The sequence below is a fragment of the Colias eurytheme genome, chromosome 21 (genome assembly GCF_061535395.1).
Source record: "Colias eurytheme isolate Ceu_HAF_F1 chromosome 21, ilColEury1 Martin Lab GWU primary, whole genome shotgun sequence".
NCBI classification, from domain to species: Eukaryota; Metazoa; Arthropoda; class Insecta; order Lepidoptera; family Pieridae; genus Colias; species Colias eurytheme.
This window is the reverse complement of record NC_143000.1, coordinates 2,294,994-2,317,308: the sequence shown is the minus strand read 5'-3', so window position 1 is coordinate 2,317,308 and position 22,315 is coordinate 2,294,994. Positions and strand designations below refer to the sequence as shown.

The window sequence follows — 22,315 nt, the reverse complement described above, 5'->3', positions numbered from 1 at the left end:
GTACGAGGATGGTTTTTATGTAGAGAAAACGTAAATATGTACCACGGGCGAAGCCGGGGCGGACCGCTAGTCTACAATAAAATGGGATGTCTGTTTTTAATATTGAAATAACCGATTTTTACTAAATGCATATGGATGTATACACTGTACAGTATACATATACCATAATAGTAATTTTAACAATTTTTGTTTGTCTGTCTATCTGTTTATATGGCTAATCTCAGGAACGGCTGGACCGATTTTGACGCGACTTTCACTGACAGATAGATATTGTTATTATAAGGAATAACTTAGGCTATTTTTATATCGATATTCCCACAGGAACGGATTAAAACCCATTCACGCGCGTGGGTGAAGTTGCGGGGCACAGCAGTTAAAAATAATAATTTTTTTTATATATTTTATTTTAGATGAGACATACAAATACAAAATAACAAATGATCAAATTAAATTTAAACTTCCCGAAAAACAAAAACAATTATTTATGAATTAAACACAACTTAAAGAAACTACTTACTTAACTATTATGAAATAAACATAATATACTCAAAATAATAATAATTGTGAATTTTAATTATTAACATGTGTATCCAAAGCATGGGAATTAGCTGGGCAACAAATGATGCGTTTTAACAGTCCATTAGAGTCATGAACTTGTATGTAACACATCGAATTTGGTACAGCCATTTTGGATAAGTACGATCTGTCTGTTTGTACCCCTACTTCTGTCGTTGCAATCTGAAAAAATGTAAAATAGCATGTTGAGTTGGTAGACTACAGGCCCATGTTGAAAAAATTATGGGTCATTTGAACCACCAGGTGACCTATCTAGAACGATATAAGAGCATACAATAATAAGATTCAGCACTATGCCGTCACTTGTAAGCTGTCCACCTGAGTGCAGACGCGTTAATCTCAGGAACTACTGGTCCGATTTGAAAAGTTCTTTCGGTGTTAGCCCAATTATTGAGGGAGGATATAGGCTAAACCTAAAACCTACATTGTAGTTGCTATCTGCATGCAATTTCAGCCCGATCGGTCCAGCAGTTTGGACTGTGCGTTGAAAGATCAGTCAGTCAGTCACCTTATAACTTATCTCTTATGATCACGCTAAGACCAACAGGAGCAGAGCACTACGGGTAAAACTGCGAGGCACAGCGGCAGCATTGCTTTATAATATTAGTTACTACAAATTCCTATCTAAACTAATATTATAAAGCTGAAGAGTTTGTTTGTTTGTTTGAACGCGCTAATCTCGGGAACTACTGGTCCGATTTGAAAAATTCTTTCGGTGTTAGATAGCTCATTTATCGAGGAAGGCTATAGGCTATATATCATCATGCTACGTCCAACGGGAGAGGAGTCACGGGGGTGAAACCGCGCGGAGCAGCTAGTTAGAAAATAAACTGATCCTCATTTACTTACATTACTTGTATTAGCAACGCCCGATGTAGATTCCTTTGTGGAATTCCTTCCTTCCTTTGAGTTTGTGTTACCTATAAGAAGAAATATATCCATAGGTACCTACATCAAATGATTCCTTAAGCTGGCTACTCACATACCTACCGCAGGGGGAATATTGGAACAATCTCGGTTGGAGCAATTTCAGCTGTTCTCTAAATTGTCTCTGCTTGCCTATATACATCACAATTAAGGAGCCGTTTAAGGGTGCAATTCTAATACTGCCCCTGCGGTAGGTACGTGAGTAGCCGGCTTTAGAGACATATATGGACTGAAGACCGTAGACTTTTATAGGTTACATACAAGTAAAAGAAATTAAATATGCAACTTTACAGAAATACGTCAATCACGCATGTAAGGGATAAAAACAAGATGGCGCGTAACGGAAAAATGTCACGCGTAACGAAAAAATGTTACACTAATTTTTTTTCCAACCCCGATAAAAAAGTTTCACTTCAATAAAAATTTTAGTTAGACTTCTTGTTAATAAGTGACGATCATGTTAATTCAAAAGACAATTAAAACATACTTACAGTACGGGTGACAAATCAACATCGAGCTATGCTGCGCTGTACTGCGTTGTGCTGTGCTGTGTTTCTTAAGCTACGTTTTTTTAACAATTAAACGATGCTGCGCTGTACTGCGCTGGGATGTGCTGTGTTTCTTAAGCTACGTTTTTTAACAATCTAGCTCAGTATAAAGTAATCAGCAGCTCGTGTAGTCGTTTATCTCGTCAAATATGACCCTATTTTCAAAAAAACGTAAACATTACGACATAGTTGAATCCGATGAAGATGAAAGTGAAGAAGAAGCGGATATGGATATTTTATGTGTTATTTTGTCGTTAAAAGAGTCCAGTCACGGTAGCTTGCTACCTCACACCATACGTGAAAAATACGGAGAATTTTCTAAAGAGTATTGCCACTGAAGACGATTTTTTTAAATATTTGCGAATGACTAAAAATCATTTTAATTATTATTAACTAGCGACCCGCCCCGGCTTCGCACGGGTGCAATGCTGATACTAAATACACTACAGAAAAACTGTGAAGGTTGTACAATATAAAAACATAGCGGCCCGCTCCGGCTTCGCACGGGTATAAAATATATAGCCGGGCGGCCGGCCGGTACCGCCGCAAACGCTACGTCCCGCAATTTTTAAATCCGATACGGTGTAAAGGGCCATATAGATGTATATTAAATGAACACTGTATTCAAGGTATTTAATTGGTTAAGGATTAATGCTGTATTGGTTAAAATCGCTTCGAAAATTAGCCATTATTTGTCGTAAAAAGTAAATGATAAAATTAAGTTATTGTGGGTTATCCATAAGAGAAAGACATATACCATCGCGGACTTTTCTGTAGACCTTTTCAATGTGTATAAATACTTAGTACATTATTTTGATAAAACTCGTAGGGTTCAGCCTGCGTTTGCAATGTAAGCGGAATAAATGTAATTTTTTACGACATCACATTAGAAACCTCAAAAATAACAGTACTTCTCCACTATTTAATGGATGTCATTATACATATAAACCTTCCTCTTGAATCACTCTATCTATTTAAAAAAAACTGCATCAAAATCCGTTGCGTAGTTTCAAAGATTTAAGCGTACAAAGGGACATAGGGACATAGGGACAGAGAAAGCGACTTTGTTTTATACTATGTAGTGATAAGCTCGACACAGCGCAGCATGGCAGAGCTCCATAAAAACATAGCACAGTTCGGCACAGCGCGGCTCAGCACGGCGGGTAGCGCGCCTCGCTCGAGACTGCTGCGTTTTTAAACAGAGCGTAGCCTCACACAGCGCAGCACAGCATGGTTTGTTTGTATCCTCATTAAAATATTAGACGAGCGAGTTGACCAAAAACAGCACAGCACAGTACAGTGCAGCATAGCTCGATGTTGATTTGTCACCCTACGGATGATTTTCTTGGATGCCTACATTGTAGTTGCTATCTGCATGCAATTTCAGCCCGATCGGTCCAGCAGTTTGGACTGTGCGTTGAAAGATCAGTCAGTCAGTCACCTTATAATATACGAAAAAAAGACTTACATGAATCTTTTTCCATGGATGTATTATTTATTTTTGAACCGGATGGTTCGCGATTTCTGTTCTTCAATGTCTCGTCTAATAATTCGCAATCTATAAGAAAATTAATATGTTAGTACATAATATTATCTATTTTAAAATTAAACCAGCTAAATCAGAATTAATGAAATTTTAACATAGATTATTTTTCCGACCCAAATATCGACCAATAGAATTGCACCATTCGACGTCACGTGGTACATGGTATTATACTGATAATTTTTTGAAAATTTTCTCTGGTCGTTGACGTCAAACTGACAGGTTCAATTCAATTGTGAAATTATTGGCCGACATTTGGGACGGAAAAATATTCTCCCGAATACCACACGAGCTTCAAAATTATCTGGCATTTCCCTCAAGGTTCCCTGCAAACAAATAAAGTCGTCAAGTTTTTCAGGAAAAATCACTCGCGCTTCGCGCTCGTGATTTTTTTAACCTTGACTAAAAACTTGACTCCTTCATTTGTTTGCAACGAACCTATCGGAAAATACCCGATAATTTTGAAGCTCTTGTGGTATTATAAGTGATAAATCAAAAGCCTGTTGTTTGGTTGCGAAATAACCGAACAGACATACGGAATATCAGTAAAAAATTTAAATATTGTAATCATGTTATTTCAGTTTTCTATCTCCTATACATAATATCAGAGACAAAGTCACAGGCGTCAACTAGTGTTAAATATATTTGCGTAGATATAAGTAATCCCACCAAAAACATAAAATATGTTAAAATTGGAGCCGAGTTCAATCGTTGACTTAATTTGCCAAAAAAAAAAGAAATGAGATCTAAATGTGTGCCAAGTTCTGTAGACAGTCCAGAAATTTATTTACAAAAGGTGAACTGAAAACTCAATTGTTTTATTTTCCCTTAGAGAACAACGTTTATTCTAAAATATGATTTTTTTAATTTAAATTATATAATTATTTTCACAAAGCAAACAACTAATGACCTATTGAACCTCATAATTTGACTTGGCTAGTTTTTAGAACCTCACAAAATATAAACACTATGCAGTAAAACTAGCCTCATCAAATTATGGGGTTCAATAGGTCATTAGTTGTTTGCTTTGTGAAAATAATTATATAATTTAAATTAAAAAAAATCGCCCGATCGGTTCAGCAGTTTGGACTGTTCGTTGAAAGATCAGTCAGTCAGTCACCTTATAATATACGAAAAAAAGACTTACATGAATCTTTTTCCATGGATGTATTATTTTCTATTTTTGAACTGGATGGTTTGCGATTTCTGTTTTTCAATGTCTCGTCTAATAATTCGCAATCTATAAGAAAATTTATATGTTGGTATGATCTATTTTAAAATTAAACCAGCTAAATCAGAATTAAATGAAAATTTAACATAGATAAATCAAAAGTCTGGGGTTCAATAGGTCATTAATAGTTGTTTGCTTTGTGAAAATAATTATATAATTTAAATTAAAAAAAATCGCCCGATCGGTCCAGCAGTTTGGACTGTGCGTTGAAAGATCAGTCAGTCAGTCACCTTATAATACGAAAAAAGACTTACATGAATCTTCTTCCATGGATGTATTAATTCCTATATTTGAACTGGATGGTTTGCGATTTCTGTTTTTCAATGCCTCGTCTAATAACTCGCAATCTATAAGAAAATTAATATGTTAGTATCATCTATTGCACGCCTCATAAGCGAAGCGTTGAGGTGGGTACTACTGTCACTTCGCGCAAAACATCTGATTTTTCAAACTTAAAATGTCTTTATGTATCATACATTGCACTTGTAAGATAATACATACACACACATATTATGAAAAAACACTATTTTTAACGTTCATGATATTTTTGATGTCATTTTTGTTATTTAAACTAGTTAAAAAACAGCTTAAAAAAGTTCTGTCTTGGACGTCCGTGTGTCTGTATGTGCGGATCCTTTTTCTTGTTAACACGATAGCGACCGAAATACTTTACTAATCGAGTCTTTTTTTTTCTCTTACGCTTGAGTATGCTCAGGAATAGAACCCTTTCATTTTTCAGGGTCTGATTCGATGTGGTTTAATTGTTATTAAATAAACAAAAATAATAATTAATAAATATTTATTAAAAAAAAATTATGAGGCGTGCACTTTTGGATTTTCCAAATTATTTTAAAATTAAACCAGCTAAATCAGAATTAATGAAATTTTAACATAGATAAATCAAAAGTCTGTTGTTTGGTTGCGAAATAACCGAACAGACATACGAGTGAGTACGGAATATCAGTAAAAGCATTTAAATATTGTAATCGGGTTATTTCAGTTTTCTATCGCCTATACATAACATCAAAGACAAAGTCACAGGCGTCAACTAGTGTTAAATATATTTGCGTATAATTATTACGTTCATTCAGAATGTTATTACAGCTAATAGCTTGAAGTCAAGCGATTGTTTGTATTCCATTTCATGTGCAAGTAATGATTATGTAGATCACTTTATATTACTACTAGCTTTCCGCCTGCGACCTCGCCCGCGTTTTCAAATAAAAACCCGCATAGTTCCCGTTCCCGTGGGATTTCCGGGATAAAACCTAGCCTATGTAAACCTATGTATGTTTGTTATTCTTTCACGCAAATACTAATTAAAGTAATAGCAGTTGTGTTTTTTAAGATTGTATTTTTTCTGCTTCTGCCGAATGCAGTTTGGCGAATGAAATATGACGACGACGTGTGTAACTGTTTGAGTCCTGAACATTAAGGTTACCTATACAATTAAAAATCAAATTTTTCATGTTCATTTTGCCTAGTTCTCCCCTTTTTAATAAGCCACTTCAAAAAAGAGAAAGTTCTCAATTAAACTGTATTTCTTGTGTTTGTTACCTCAGAACTATCGACTGGGTGAACCGATTTTGATGTTCCTTTTTTATTTGAAAGCTAGTGATTTTTTTCTTTTATTTGTTTAGACTGCCAATTTCAATGGGCAGTCTTAACTACAAAATAATTGATAAAATTAAGACTGAACTCAAACATTTATTTATTCAATTAGACTTCTTATAAAAACACTTTGAATCGTCATATGACATACTTATATAAAAAATAAATAAATAAATATTTTTAACATTTACCACCTAAATGGTTTCTGAACGGAAATTCAGAACTTACCATGTAACAGTTTTTCAGTGTCTGCCATGTGCAGTCGGGCAACACCGTTCACAAGAATGGCGGAGGTCCTTAGCGATAGTCGTGCCTGTTTTTTGGACTTTGATTCGTTGACCTTCTCTAGAATTTTTGACCTGAAAATTTGGTAAAAAATAACGTAAGCGTTGATTTGAGCAAAGTTGATGAATGTGGTGAAATTGTTTGATTAAAAAAATTATGTGTATGTTTGTTACTCTTTCACGCAAATATTACTGAACCGATTACAATGAAATTTAGCACACATATAAAAGGTAACTTGGATTAACACATAGGATAGGTTTTAACCCTAGGTACTATGTGGGTTTTTTCTTTCAAAACGCAGGCGAAACCACGGACGAAAGCTAGTTTAACATAAGTTTAACACAAGAGGTTTAACATAAATTAAAAGTTTAAACTATTTTTATTAATAAACAAATTGAATAAATGCAGTTGGTGGATTTTTTTACAATTTTTACCAAATACCTACATAAGCTGTAATAATCGTAAAAAAGTAACTAACTATCATCAAATAAGTATGAATTAAGAAAATACCCTACAATATGTTAGATTTAAAGAGACATTCTATATTTTGCGAGTTACATCCAGCAAGTCTTTTCATTTGAAAAACATAATATGGTACAGGTGCATTTAAAAAGTATAGTGCACTCTGCTATTTGTGCGTTCCACCATATTGGATTTTGAATGACGTCACATAGCTTTCCATGTCTTGTCATCCAAACTAAACGTATGCTTGAAAATTTTAGCAAAATCGGTTGAAAATTTCAAAATTCACTTGCAAATTTCCGTAGATTACCTATTTATACATTCAAACAAATAAAATATCAAAATTTATTATTACGACACGCGGTTTTACTCGCATCTGAACTAATTAATAGGAACATTGGACGAAGTAGTAGCCAGTAGGTAATGATAAAATTGAATCTGTTTTGTGTTCTAACGTAAAACAACTAAACTATAGGTAACAGTGGGGTCCTCACTTCAATATTATTTAATTATTTAAGTTGATACTAGCTGTGTCGCGCGATTTCACTCGCGGGCTAACCCACGTGCAAAATTTCCATAGCTCATGTCTTATTCTGATATACATAAACATCCATACATCCATCCATCCATTGTTACAAACTTTTGCGTTTATAATTAGTAGGTATCAATGATAATGCAATATATAACTTACGTTAAGTCTCCATAGTCCACACTTTCTTCGTCTTCTATTATATATCCGTGACTAGCCAGCCAGGCTTTTTTCAAAGACTTATTATTAACCCACTTTTGGTCAAAAAACATATTTAATATTTCAGTCAATAGGTACTTGTTTTTTATTCACCACAATATTTTTCAATACCTATGACAGTTCTTGAGAATCGAGTTTCCCGCGTGAATATGAGAAGACCTCTCTGAGGAGAAGACCGTTTGGAATTCGAAGCTTTTCTAATACAGAATAAAAATCGTTTTGAAACAGCACAGATTTTTTCTCAAATGTTGTTGTTGGTATGTTTATAAATAATAATATAAAAATATATATACATACTTAAATGTATTTTTAAATCTTAAAATATCTCGTCTAAATATATTTTATAAACTACATCAATCTTAAATGACTCATGAAATCAATCTAAATAATTTTGTGAAATGACTACGTATACTAAAAAAAAAAGAAAATTTGCATAAATTATTTCAAAAATGGAATTCTAACCATAGTCACGTATCCAATTTTAGACGAATTTTAGTATGTTTATCTTATGTTAATAAACCATTTAAAAATAAAATTGGTGTTGCCAGCATGAAATTCAGTACAAAATTTTATCATAAAAAATGAAATGTGACCAAAACGGTCTCAGTGGGGGATTTTCACACGTGGCGTATTTTATGGTGTTGTAAAACAAAAATACTCTTTCGAGTATACGCTGTGCACGTGTTACGATGTAACATAGTTGGTTTTCCTTTTTTATGTAACGGGCAATTGTGTAAATCGACTTTTTAATAAATGTCTAGTTTTTTTACATACAAGATGTAGTAGGTTAATTGATGTTAATATTATGTTTTTGTAGGACGGAATGTATAGTAAACCGTCATAATAATATCATAGTTATAAATTTAATCATTATTAATATCCCTAATGACTTTTAGCTTTTCTTAAGCAAATTTAATGATTAAGTTTATTGATTAAAAATATACCTAAATATTTTTGTTTGACTTGTCAAAATAAACATTTAAATATTAAAAGTTTAAAGTCTTTATTTATTTTTCTTTCAACCCGATTTGCACTCAACATTTTAATAAATTTACATTCCGAAATTACTCAATAAATTCAGAGCATATTGCGAGAAACAGCCATGTTTCAATAATTTAGTAATAAACCTTCAGTAATATCTAACCACTAATTCCGTTTTCATCAAATATAATGGATGATAGTTTGCATAATAGCAATTTCCGGATCAGTGCATGAGTAAGCTTCTTATGGAGCCAATGTAAGTTGATGATAATTAAATTTGATAATACAATGCCGATCTACTACCTAAGCGTTTATCCATATAATTATTTTCTGCCTGTGCTACGTTTTATCGCTAAATATCTATTGGTTTTGATATAGTAAACACGTAGTTCAAAACTTGAAATAAATCTTTTTTGTTTCTTTTCACAAATAATCAAGGAGTGAAATAAGGATGGAGAATTTGTACCTATTGATAAGAAGTTCATTGACAACGTGAAATGAACGCGACAAAAGACGCGGACGAAGTATTAAAATATATTTAAAAGCAAAGTAACTCTATGCTACTCGACGCAAATTTTAGTTTTATTTTAGTTCCAATTAAAACTACAAAGGATTGAGATCCAATTCCAAAAATCTGAGAGCGTGCGATACAGTGTTCGCTTAAAAGGCAAATATAATTATGTGTAGTGTTAAATGCAGTTAAGTTAGACTGCAGTGGCAGTTCGTACCGCATGCGATTAATCTCCGGAGATAAGAGGGATGCATGTCGTAAATGTTTTAATGTGATTCATGTATTTTAAATTAAATATATGCACTTTTTAAGTCTTGTAGTTTTTATATTCGTGTCTATAGATGTCAGATTATCTTATAAAACAAAAAATGATTCGCCAAATGTGTTGCTAAGCGCAAAATTCGAGAACGGCTAAACCAATTTCGTTTATTCTTATTTTATATCAAGTACGAGGATGGTATACTTATGGTGAGAAAACGTAAACATGAACCACGGGCGAAGCCGGGGCAATATTGATAAGGTTTAGTTCTGATTGATAGACAAATAGGTTAACAATATAATATGTATATTGGTTATTAAAGCTGGGTTTAATTTTGAACAGATTCGTGTATATATGAACAGATTTGTAATTATGAAGCTACATCGCATTAATTAGTCAGATACACTGCTGATCAGCTCATTATACTTCAATTATTGGGTCAAGTACCAACCCGTGTATTTCGCGTAAAGGTCTTTTATATATAATGCATATTTTGTTCGGAATGTTGTTGTTAATAACAAAAAAAAAATATATACCGGCCGAATTGATAATCTCTTCCTTTTTTTTGAAGTCGGTTAAAAATAATATGATGATACTTTATAGTCAAGCTAGACATTAACTCGGTCGATAGATCTAGAACACAGCAACTAGAAAAGTATACTTAATAAATAATATTTTTTTTTGCTTATAAATATACAGCACTATAAATTTATAAGTTTTGAATTATTATTTCGTATAATTAGTAATGTGCCAATCATAATGACATACTTTAATTTATTTTAAAAATATATGGATGTCTCGTAATCGTAAACAATCACACACAATTAAGCATCACAATATTATTCAGTAAAATAAATTGCCACCAAAAACGTCCTTTAAAAACGTACCAAATTATCAGCTTTATACGGAATTTAATCAGTCACGGGCGTAGTTAATTTCTTTAAACGGTCATTCATCTAGCCCTACATTACATCAATTCAAACTGGTTCATTCGACTCGAATGTAATCTGTCACACCAGCGAGGTGAATGCCTTCCCGTTTTTTGTGTCCCGAGATAACGTGACATAGCTAACAAGGAAATTGATTAACATAATACTTTTTACTTCCAGTTAAATTAACCCTTGTAGTTTATGCCTTAAAATGGGTAATAAAGCTATGCCTGGAGTTAAAAAGCTTTTAAATTTGAAGCTGTGCTACAGACTTCTTTTATTATTACAACAATAAATAAACTAAAGAACATGAATATACAATTAACACTTCAGCTTTTTGATATTATATTTTAATTTCTAAGAAAGAAAAGCTGAGGAAAAGTTACCATTGCGCATATTTCACCTTTATTCTATTACTTTTCACTTTACAAACCTCTCCTATTAGCGCCTGTCCTATTTCGAAGTAAAAGGCGAAAGCGTAGTATTTATTCTGTGCTAAAAGTAATTCTACAAAATGGTAAAGGAAACGAATGAATGTAAATTTATTTCTTCTTTGAATAAAGAGCAACGATAAAATGTCCAAAAGCTGGAAATCCTTTGTATTTATTCATATAGAGAAAAATTTATTAACAATATTAAGAAAACTGATAATAATGGGGCAATTTTCTATATAAGCCTATGTTAAGTAGACAAAGCCATAAAAAGGGTTATAAAAACTATACAAAATACTTAAATCGGTGCATTCGATTCATTAATCATTACACATTTGATTGACAGGCCATCTACACTTAATAACAAAAAAAAAACAATCATCTAAAATTACGATTAGGAACAACAGTCTACTATATCGAAAAGCTACAAGTGAAGTGTGGGCAGAGCTTCGCCGTGCGTCGCGCAGGACGCACGTAATCACTGCTCGCTCCGGGCGTTTCGGAAAAAGTTCATTTTCGTTAAGTGACTGTGACTTGTGCAAAAATTGCTATGTAAGTTTTCAATTTCTTTTCTTTTTAAATTAATGAATATTCGTAATTTGAACATGGTTATTTTTTTTGGTATAATCCGGAATTTGACTGTGTAGATATAGGTCTACCAGAATCTGATGGCATATTTATATTTAAAAAATTAAAGATTTTCATGTGGCAACTTAATTTGACAACTATCAAATTGGTTGTCAAATTATTTGTTTTGATGATAAATTTTTAGGATTTTGTCTTCAAAATCTTCTAAATGTCGATAAAACCGCTGCGATCACAAGCAAGAGGTGTTGTTTACAATGTGTGTAGAAAAATATTCGATGAAGAAGGGTCAAACTCATCACAATTTTCAATTTTAAAGCGCGTGAAAGATTTTATTGCTAAGTTGGACTTACCCGTTTTGATACTTTAAATTAAAAATGCTATAAATAGGTATATAATATTGTTTGTTGATTAAAATATAATTTTATGAAAACTTATAACAGGAGTTTCCAATTCGGCTATACACAACAACAAGTCAATTTTATAATGTGTTAAATCTTACGAAAATAAACATGATTTTATTTTATTATTGTTTTATTTTATAAAAAATTATAAACAATCGTTAAATATAGTAAATAAGTTTTGATCTGCATTATCATTACATCCATATTTTCACATGCCATAATGATATATTATATTCAAATATAGGTGTGTAATACATAATATTATGTATTACCTTTAGAAAAGTAATATGTATATTATACATGTAATAAGTACCTACATAATATTACGTGGATATCTGATTATTAAATACAGTATTATCCACTTGTGTAATATAACTAATGATATTGAGGACAAAATAAAAAATACGCAGTATCAAGATCGTTCAGTCCATTTTCCCTAGGGTTGCACACTCAAAATTTTGATTTCCCTAATTGCCATCAGATTCTGGTTTACCTATATTCAATATAATATGAAAATACATGAAAAATAAAGTTAATTAAAAACAAATTTGTGTGCCAAAATGAAGCCAAATCATTTAAATATATTATTGTACATAATATTTTTCATTGTTCCGCCCAAAAAAACCCTTAATCCAACAGGACAATGACTGAAAGGTCTTCTAAGAATAATACGACCCATTTTAACTCTAAACAGAAATAAAATGGTTCGTCAATCCTCATTAGAGAACACAGGACTCAACCACCTATTCTAATATAAAATCATTTGATATTTAATAGATTGATTATCTTTATCTATACTAAGTATAATATTATAAAGCTGAAGAGTTTGTTTGTTTGTTTAAACGCGCTTATCTCAGGAACAACGAGTACGATTTGAAAAATTCTTTCGGTGTTACATACTTACATCACAGCTAGACAAACATATAAATTAATGGTCTATGTTACATTATACTAATTACTAAGTAATACTCGCGGCTTCACACGTATAAGTTTTCAAGCCGACGCTTTCAAAGTTATGCATTTTCATTAAGTTTAATTTTCCCGAAGATCCTATTGGCGGTTTTTAGTGTAACAATTGATATTAATGTTATCTTTTTGGTAATTATTCCGTTTTGTATAACTTTATAAGCATTGATGGATATAAATTTGTTAAAAAACAAATCCCAGAACAAGCTATTTTTTTATAATAACATAAAAAACGGCATTATTTCTTATGTTTCTGCGTTGAAAAGAAATTTCTGTTCGTTCCATTGTTTCTATCATATTTATAATAAATGAAAAATTTCCAAATTAATGTTCATAAATTATGGGATCCCATTAATTATTACAGTAACAATAGGCATGCAACTTAAATAGAACGTTATGAGTTAGCTCCGAAGTTTATTAATTACGCAAAAGTTTACAATTAATGAATGTTCGATTAAATGACGGAACAAACAGCTGTGACAAAGGGGAAATATTAAACCACTGTTTTTGATTAAATTTCCAAAATGACAATGAGAATAAATCAAAGCCCGCTTTCTATTTTCAATCCAAAATCCCGTAGCCCGGCAACGTTGTCTCGAGAATTGTAAAGACTGTTTTCGATAACATCGTCACTGTTAGCTAACGAGATTAAATAAAAAAGCGACCGTTAAGAGGAAGCAAATAATTTCAGAACGGCAAACATGTAAAATGCAGCAAGGATATATAACTGTGCAAACTTATTATACTGGCTGTTAACGAGAACACCGTGCTCAATTCAAATTAAAAAAAAAAAGAAATACGCGGCAAAATTGTTACTACCTTTGTAACAAGACAGGTCTGACTTGTGAGTGTCAAGACATTACGGTAAAAGCAGTAAAATCCCTTTTAATAAGCAACGGTGTAGGCACAAGAGGCAAACAAAGAATTTCTTTTTTTCTCTTTAGTATTGTAGTGGCTTGTTTTTACAGTGAAGATCCTTATTTGTCTTTGGTACGCTTTTGTGAGTATTTTTAGGACGACAATGGTACTCTATGAATTATTACTAAGTACCTACCTGAGAGGGGTTCATGTCGTGAAAGACATTTGCATAAAGCTGCTTTACGTTTGAAATTGTAGTAGTCGTATTATAATAAGATGGTTTGAGCCGTTTAAGACATGCAATGTAATCATTTGTTTGCTAGAATATTCATTAAAACTAACCAAATTACTTTTGTAGGGATATTGCAAATAACATAAAAGTGTTTTATTTAACCTTTTGACCGCCAGAGCAAAAACGCATCGCCGTGCCCTCCACGCCAAGCCACAAATTCAATGAGATAACCTTGAAAATAGTAGGGAGTCCAAAATGTTATCGATAAACATAATAATTCACGTCTGAATATTTGAATAAACAGCTTATAACACAAAAATAATATTTATTTAACCTCATCTCCTACTGTAAAAACTTAAGACCACATTTATAGCAACTATCAACAAAAAAAATCAACCTTTTGAGATACAAAAATACATATAAAATTGCAGCAAGTTACAGCACTATTCTCTATCAGTTACGCCCGTTACGCCCCATTGGCATGTATACATGCCAATGGCGCGGGCAACCATCCTTTTTTTTATAATCTCTCGCTTCTGATTAGGGATGTGTAGCTGTATATTATTATAACTTATCGAGTTTATTTATTAAGTTTATATGAACTATAGGTATTATTGTGGAGTGTTTATTTGTAAATATCAAAACAACTATTACCTTTAAATAAATGGAATTGCATTAAAACTACATATTTATTTTCCAATCATTTAGTTTAATACTTGAGTTATTACAAATACTAATTATATGTAGGTACCTATTTAGGTCAATTACCATATTTTGATATGACATAGCGACAATTTGTATCATAAGAATATTCTAATAAAGGCACTGATTAGACTTATTAGGTAATAAATTTTGAAAACTGCTCGCTCACTCGCCCGCTACTCGATAAAATATTTTTACAACTTTCCGCACTTAACAACACGGCACGCGCTTACGACGTCACCAGTCCGACATCTATTCATGTCAATGGCGCAGAAGGGATTGCATATCGATACTGTGCTAGGGATGCGCATGATTGGCGAAAAGGAAAATATTCAAATCAACAATATCCACAATATAGACAATATGGTATTATACCAAAGAATGTAGTATTTACCTTTTTTCTCAGTGACTAAGCTTATATATTTTTTTTTGTAGTTATTACAAAAATTAAGCGAATTAGAGTAATTTCGCTGAAATTTTAATGAAGTTACTTGAATATTACACTACATCACTAGTAGGCACGTATACATGTCATTGGCGCGAGAGAACATGCTTTTTTAGCCATTAATTAAGTTATTTTTTGTCATCAAATATTTGAATAACTACTTGGCAATTTTGTTTACTGTGTACAATTATGTAATAACTGGGGATTCAGTTCATAAACTGTATAAATAAAACACGTAAAAGTAAAGGTTTAATATGTTTAATTTGTATTTATCTATGATCTGTTTCTTGGCATGTATAGGTGTCGTTGGCGCACAGGGCACGATTGCGCATGACATCTATAGATGTCATTGGCGTTCAAAAGGTTAAGTACTACATTATTTGAATAATAATATTACAATGAATGTCGAATGTTATGTACAACGATGAATGAAATTATTGGAAATCATACAGCGCGTAAAACGTAGACCGTAGGTCTACCAAAACGAAGTCAAATTAATTTTTGAAACAACAGTTTTTAATTAATAAGTATTCGATCGTAATTCACAAAGCCTTATTATCAATTTTATTTTTATGACTAACAATTGTAAAGTCCATATTTACAGTATAGACTGATATTATTTTATGTTATTTTTCAACTAGGATCCAAACACAGAACTTTCTTCCCAATAAAGATTATAATTTTAGCTTCAAATTATAATAACACAATGTCATTTCATTATAATACTTCATAAAAGAACCATAATATTTGTACAAGCCAATTACTTCGTCATTTCCATTCGCAAATATTATCCTTGCTGTCAGAGATGAGTGCCACAAAATTATTTGAAAGGTCAAATGTTACAATGGAAGCACAGGTATAATCACAGATCACAGAAACTAAAGGGTATAATGGATTTCAGTTTATATGTTTATTGTTCAGTAAAAATAAACAAAACATGTTGTGTGCAATAACTATCGAATATCTTCGCTGTACATTTTTAGAAGTAATGATACAAATTTGAAATTACCTTTACGGTTATTTATTTTGAATAAACTTAATAGTCGAAATAATAATAGGTAGCATTGTTTTTTTTTATATATCCTTGATTTTTTCAGTTCAATGTTTTATATATTAAATTTATTCTAACTATTGTCATGAAAGTCATCGATCTTCAAATTCGGACAAGATAGTTTATGAAGATGGATATTTGTCTGATCAGATTTGAATGAAACTTAAAATATAAATATATAGTCTTTTAACACCATGAGAATATATAAGATATACATATAATATTATAAAGAGGAAAGGTTTGTAATTATGTATGTATGGTTTCCACGCATAAACTACTGAACCAATTATGTACAATGAAATTTAGCACACATATAGAGGGTAACTTGGATTAACACATAGGATAGGTTTTATCCCGGAATTCCCACGGGAATGGGAACTATGCGTGTTTTCCTTTGAAAACACGGGCGAAGCCGCAGGCGGAAATCTAGTATATGATAAGTTTATTGTATATGATATCATAAAGTAGTATTATTTCCAATGATGGAAAGTAATGGCGCTAGTCGCTCTATATTCTTCCATACTGGAAATAATACTGTTTTGTGACATCATTGTAACCCCCTGAACACAATACATGAACTCAATAATTCCAATACACAAGCTTGAATTCCCAGTTTCATAACATTGAAGCAACAGAACCTTTGTTGACCAGACTCGCAATATCCGCCGATGTCTTGACAAAGCTGTAAACACACGATATATTGGTATTCAAGGAACTCCAAACCGGATTTCACTCCCTTTGATCCGAAAGATACTTGGTTTGGGAACATTAGAACGAACTGTAGGTATGGGTGAATAATTCGCTTTTTAGGTAGGTATGGATATTTAAAATTAAACTATATTTCTCGTGTTTTATACCTATATTATGTGTTCTTTGCGATATCGGTAATGCCTATATCTCGACTGTTTTTTCAACACATAAATAATATCAAAATCAATTATGTGAGATTGTTGATTTGTTATCAGAACAAATGGAGGTTATAATTTTACTAGCTTACGCATATATATAAGTGTCTGATAGGTAGTTCGCAAGTCGCAACACAAGCAAAAAATTAAACATAAAATGGCTCAATAATATTTTGAATACAAAAGTATGTATGTATATAGCCATAGGTACGCTATGAATTTTAGAATCCCTGTAGTTTTTGGGAACACGAAAAAACTGAGATCTGAATTTTTAAAACACATTTTTGAATTTTGATCTTCACACCATAGATAACTTCATTTGCTAATTACCTAGCTACTAAGTACTACGTTGCAATTTTCAGTGATCAAAAATTTGTTTTTCACATGAAACAGGATCTCAAAAGTCAAAATGTGTGTTCTATGAAACGACGTAAATTATGGCTTCATGATTGCCATTTGTTGCAAAAAACTTCAATATAATCTGATGAGACGCTTTTTAATACGCTATTAAAATTATTGCTTCATACATAGACTATATTATTTAAACCACCACGTAGGCTTCCAAATTTGGAGGGTAGATATATTATGAAAAATTATGGTTGCTAGTGTTTTGTTTTGCCTTTTCATGCTTTTTATGTACATTTAATAGGTATGAGTATAGGTCGTAAACTCTTTATAACATACTTATGTTAGCTACACCAGTATGTATGTATGTAATCTAATTTATATTTTAATGTAATACTAATTTATCGCGATTTTTATCCACTTTAATCCTCTTAACAAACTAAACGGACAGTTTTAATGCAATTCAATTCAGTATTGCCTGTTTTTTTAAACTATATATTTTATAATAAATACACCTACCTATAAGAATGTCCTGGCTGAACAATCGAGTCATAATAAGTACATAATATTATGTTCAATAGCGTCTGTATATAATGATATAGATATTATACTCACTCATATATTATATGTACTTATACTGATAATTTGAGAAACAGACGTCAGAGAAATGAAGGTGTGATGAATTCCATGAATTAATTTCATCTCAAAGACACGTAGCACATAAAATGTATGAGACACTGTATAAATAAATATTACTCTAGCCTGATTTGTGATTCGGTTTTATTTATAAGGCCCGCCATACTGATTAGCTACCGTCTTAGATGTGATAGAATCAAGAAATAAATTACTTTTGGTGAAGATTTTGGTAAATCTAAATAAAAAATATCTTCTTCTCTATTTTACATTAAATTCTCGTGTCACAGTGTTAGTTATCATATACCCACATATTCGAAACGGTTGGATCGATTCTTATGAAATTTTCTGTGCATATCGGGAAGATCTGAGAACTGGCCAACAGCTATTTTTCATACCCATAAATGACAAGAGTACGGCAGAACAACGTTTGCCGTGCATGCATGAATTTGTAGGTAAATTTTGTTGGCATTGTAATAATAGTGCTTTTAAAAGTTCTTGTCTTCTCTTAATCCATCCCGTGGGAAATTCAAATGTGTTTAAAGAAGCTTTTGTTATGTTTCTCAGTCTCATAATATTAGGTAATGTACGATTATAAAAGAAGAAAGAATAGATTAATAGTGAAACTAATCTCGAATTTCGAGAGAAATCTAATAAAAAGCTAATAAATTCTTGGAAGGCATAGTTGTGGAATGGAGCCGGCTCATTTCAAATTAACATTGAAAACAAAAGAATACAACATCATTATTTCTTAGAACGTCCATGAACAATTTATTTTTTAGAGAATTTCCAACGAAGGTGTTTTAATTTTAGTTACAGTCAAACATAATTAGTCTTATGGTCTTTTAATAATAAGATTTAATTTAACACCCTAATATTTATTCCTAGTCGAAACTAGAAACGAAGTCTTTAAAAATATATAAAAAAATCTCTCTTTTTTAATCTTTATAAGTCAATCAACTTCTTATCAGAATGATTAATATTATTTTGTTCCGTGTAACTTGATAACTACACTTCCTCTGAGATAGTCAGTTTAAAATAAAGTTGTATTTCTTAGCTATCTGTAGCATGATGAAGAATGGCCAAGTGCGAGCCAGTAATTTTTACAATGAGATTATTATTGTTTTATAATATGTTGATGAATTATGTTTAGTTGCCTAAATAAATTCATTGCATCTTTCTTATATATAAAAATGAATCGCAAAATGTGTTGGTAAGCGCATAACTCGAGAACGGCTGAACCGATTTCGATAATTCTTTTTTTATTATATTCCTTGAAGTACGAGGATGGTTCTTATGTAGAGAAAACGTAAATATTATGTACCACGGGCGAAGCCGGGGCGGACCGCTAGTTACCTAATAAAAATATATTGCTTTAACAAATAAATATTTGTGTATAAATTATTAGTTTAATTTTATTTCAATTTTACCTTAACCTACTTTTCCATATGGAAAATAGATTAATGTAGTAGATTTAAACTACACTTGCCCCATACCCAACATGGGGACAAGTCTCTACAGTAAATTGGCTGAAAATGCAATTTAAAGTTAGATGTCCCGTTGGCTTGCTTCATGCGTTCCAAATTATTATTTGGAGTCAAGTATACTTCAATAGAAATTGAATTTGTGTCGAAAATATTACATCGTTTTGGACTGAAGATATAGTTATATAGAAATTGAATTAAAGCCGTACACTTTATTTCAGCAGAAAATAAATAAATAAATATTTCAGGACAATTTTCACACACGGCACGATATGATCGCATACTAAGCTTTTAAAAAATCCTATATATTTAACATTGTCAATATAAATTGTAGTAATTATTGCCATAACTGGGATTCATGGTTGCAAAAATCAATATAAAAGAAAACCAAAAACAGCAAAAAATATTTATTTCACCTGCAAACCATTTTTACTTATGTGCCGATATTTCTTGTTTCCATGATATTGTAAATCTTTTCACTCATGTAAAAGTTAACTTCCTTTGTTTTATTACAGAATTCTATTGCTTTTTAATAAATTCTAAGAACGGGTCGAAAGATAACCTGAATTTCGCAGTTGGTTAGAAAATAGTTCACAATATGTATACATTTACTATACATATATTGATAATTTCTCGATAAACTATGTCGGTTCATTAAACTAGCTTTGGCTATCTTCAAGTGATATACCACGTTTCTGTATTTGGCCTGAGGGAGTTGAAACCAAAGTTAGGTTATGTATTGCAGTATTAGGTTATAGTTGAGAGCTAGAAGCTAATCTTAGAGCGTTGTGGTTTGTGATCCTGTGTGTATACAGAATGTGTAGGTATATTCAAAGGAAAAATACGATAAATATTATTTTATTATGATCGTAACTGGTCGTTATAAATATACCTCTAGGTACTATTAAAATACAATTAAACGAAGTAATTGTTTTTTTGTAAGTTTTGGTATTATTAGAAAAAGCTTTATTGCGTGACTGACTGTAATAAGTAAATCAGTCTAAATTAAAAACCTATTTATATTTTATTCAGTAACTAGGTACATTTAAAATCTCATATATCTTCTATGGCTGTTACTTCATAATGCGATTGTTACTTTTAAAGTTAAACACTATGTTGTTTTATTTATTTCTGCTATAATTATAGTGTTTGCAAACACGCTGTTCCTATTAATAGATAAGAAATGAAACCAGATGAGTACAAGAATGATTGTGTCAATGTTCAACCTTTAACATGACTGTGATAGTGGGTTAATGACGTATTTTGAATCACTACCGCTTCGACAAACGTATAGTATATGAAGCCAATACAGCTACTCCAACTAGCTGTGCTCCACGGTTTAACCCGCATTGCTCTGCCGCTAAGCATGATAATATATTATAGCCTATAGCCTTCGATAAATGGGCTATCTAAAGCGAAGAATTTTTCAAATCGGACCAGTAGTTCTTGAGATTAGCGCGTTCAAACAAACAAACTCTTCAGCTTTATAATATTGGTATAGATTATATGAAGTACTATTAATTATTATTATATTATCTGTGGTATAAGTTTCGCCAATATGCTATATAAGTACTGACTCCTTTTATGTACTCAAAGGCGTACATAAAGGTTTAAGGTTAACGGGTTGATAGCTTTTTTCCTGACTGTTATGGTTATGCGTGAACATAACTGGAAGTCACTAGATTGTACGATTTGAGAAGACTATGATTATTATGTTAGAGAAATACAAAATTATGCTTTGCTTCTGGAAATCGATCAAAGACATATGTTAGATATTACTATTTTGCTGAAGGAGATATGGGAATACTCTACAGTCTACATAGCATTACAACAATTGACGTAATGATGATATTTATTAATGATATACCTAATACAAATTACATTTACATTACTGTTATATTTAAAAGATGAATGAGGAAATCAATGCGGGAATAAATAATGTACACCGGCTAGAATCAAGACTGACTTTTTATTTTTCAAATACCCACTTAGTAAATATTATCACGCACAGATAATTCATAATGCAAATACACTACAATTACAATTACATTTGCAAAAAGCCATAAGGTTTCAAAAAAGAAATTTTTCAATATAATAAATAATAATATTATGTTCTATGTTGCAGCGGACGGCAGTAGTCAATACTTGTAATCACGTAATTGCCTACAGTGAAATGAAAGGGTTTATAAATTTTGTCTTTTGTCTGGGTAAAATACATTTTCGAAATATATTTTATCCAATAAATTTAAAGTATAAGCAATTGCATTAAGAAATTAAATATATATTTCAATAATAATTTATCGTTACTTGGGCGAATATTGTGTATTACTATAATTTTTGTTGTTGAACTTTTGTTGTTGAAAATATGTGAAATTCACATCTATGTTATACGAAGTAATAATGTCTTTCCTTCTTCTGGTGATTAATTTCATTGCCTACTATTTCATCGCATGTCCACAGATAATAATATATAATATTTAAATACTTGTAATACCTACATGTAGGTACGAAGGTAGTAGGTAACATAAAGTGGAGACTCGACTGTTATTGCAGTCAAACTATTATCCCAAAGCAACAGGCTTTTGGTTAATACTTACCTTAATATGTACGTCAATTTAGACCCAATCTTAACTACATTGTTCGCACTATTTTTTGTTCAAATA

The 22,315-nt window shown here is 31.6% G+C and overlaps 2 protein-coding genes across 2 annotated transcripts in view; one reads left to right on the top strand and one right to left on the bottom strand.

Annotated features, from left to right (window-relative positions):
* Positions 1-570: 570 nt before the first annotated feature.
* LOC149898945 (uncharacterized) lies at positions 571-7,984 on the bottom strand. The gene is made up of 6 exons (XM_090114387.1): positions 7,875-7,984; positions 6,665-6,795; positions 5,080-5,172; positions 4,742-4,834; positions 1,426-1,496; positions 571-738 (listed from the first exon to the last, which is right to left on the bottom strand). Exons 1-6 carry the CDS (start codon positions 7,982-7,984, stop codon positions 571-573), a joined length of 666 nt encoding a protein of 221 aa, XP_089970513.1.
* Positions 7,985-11,482: 3,498 nt separating this feature from the next.
* The window catches only part of LOC149898943 (somatomedin-B and thrombospondin type-1 domain-containing protein-like), a 52,323-nt gene continuing 41,490 nt past the window's right edge, over positions 11,483-22,315 (top strand). The window contains exon 1 of the mRNA XM_090114750.1: positions 11,483-11,594. The gene's annotated coding sequence lies outside the window, so the exon portion shown is untranslated. The remainder of the gene's footprint in view (positions 11,595-22,315) is intronic.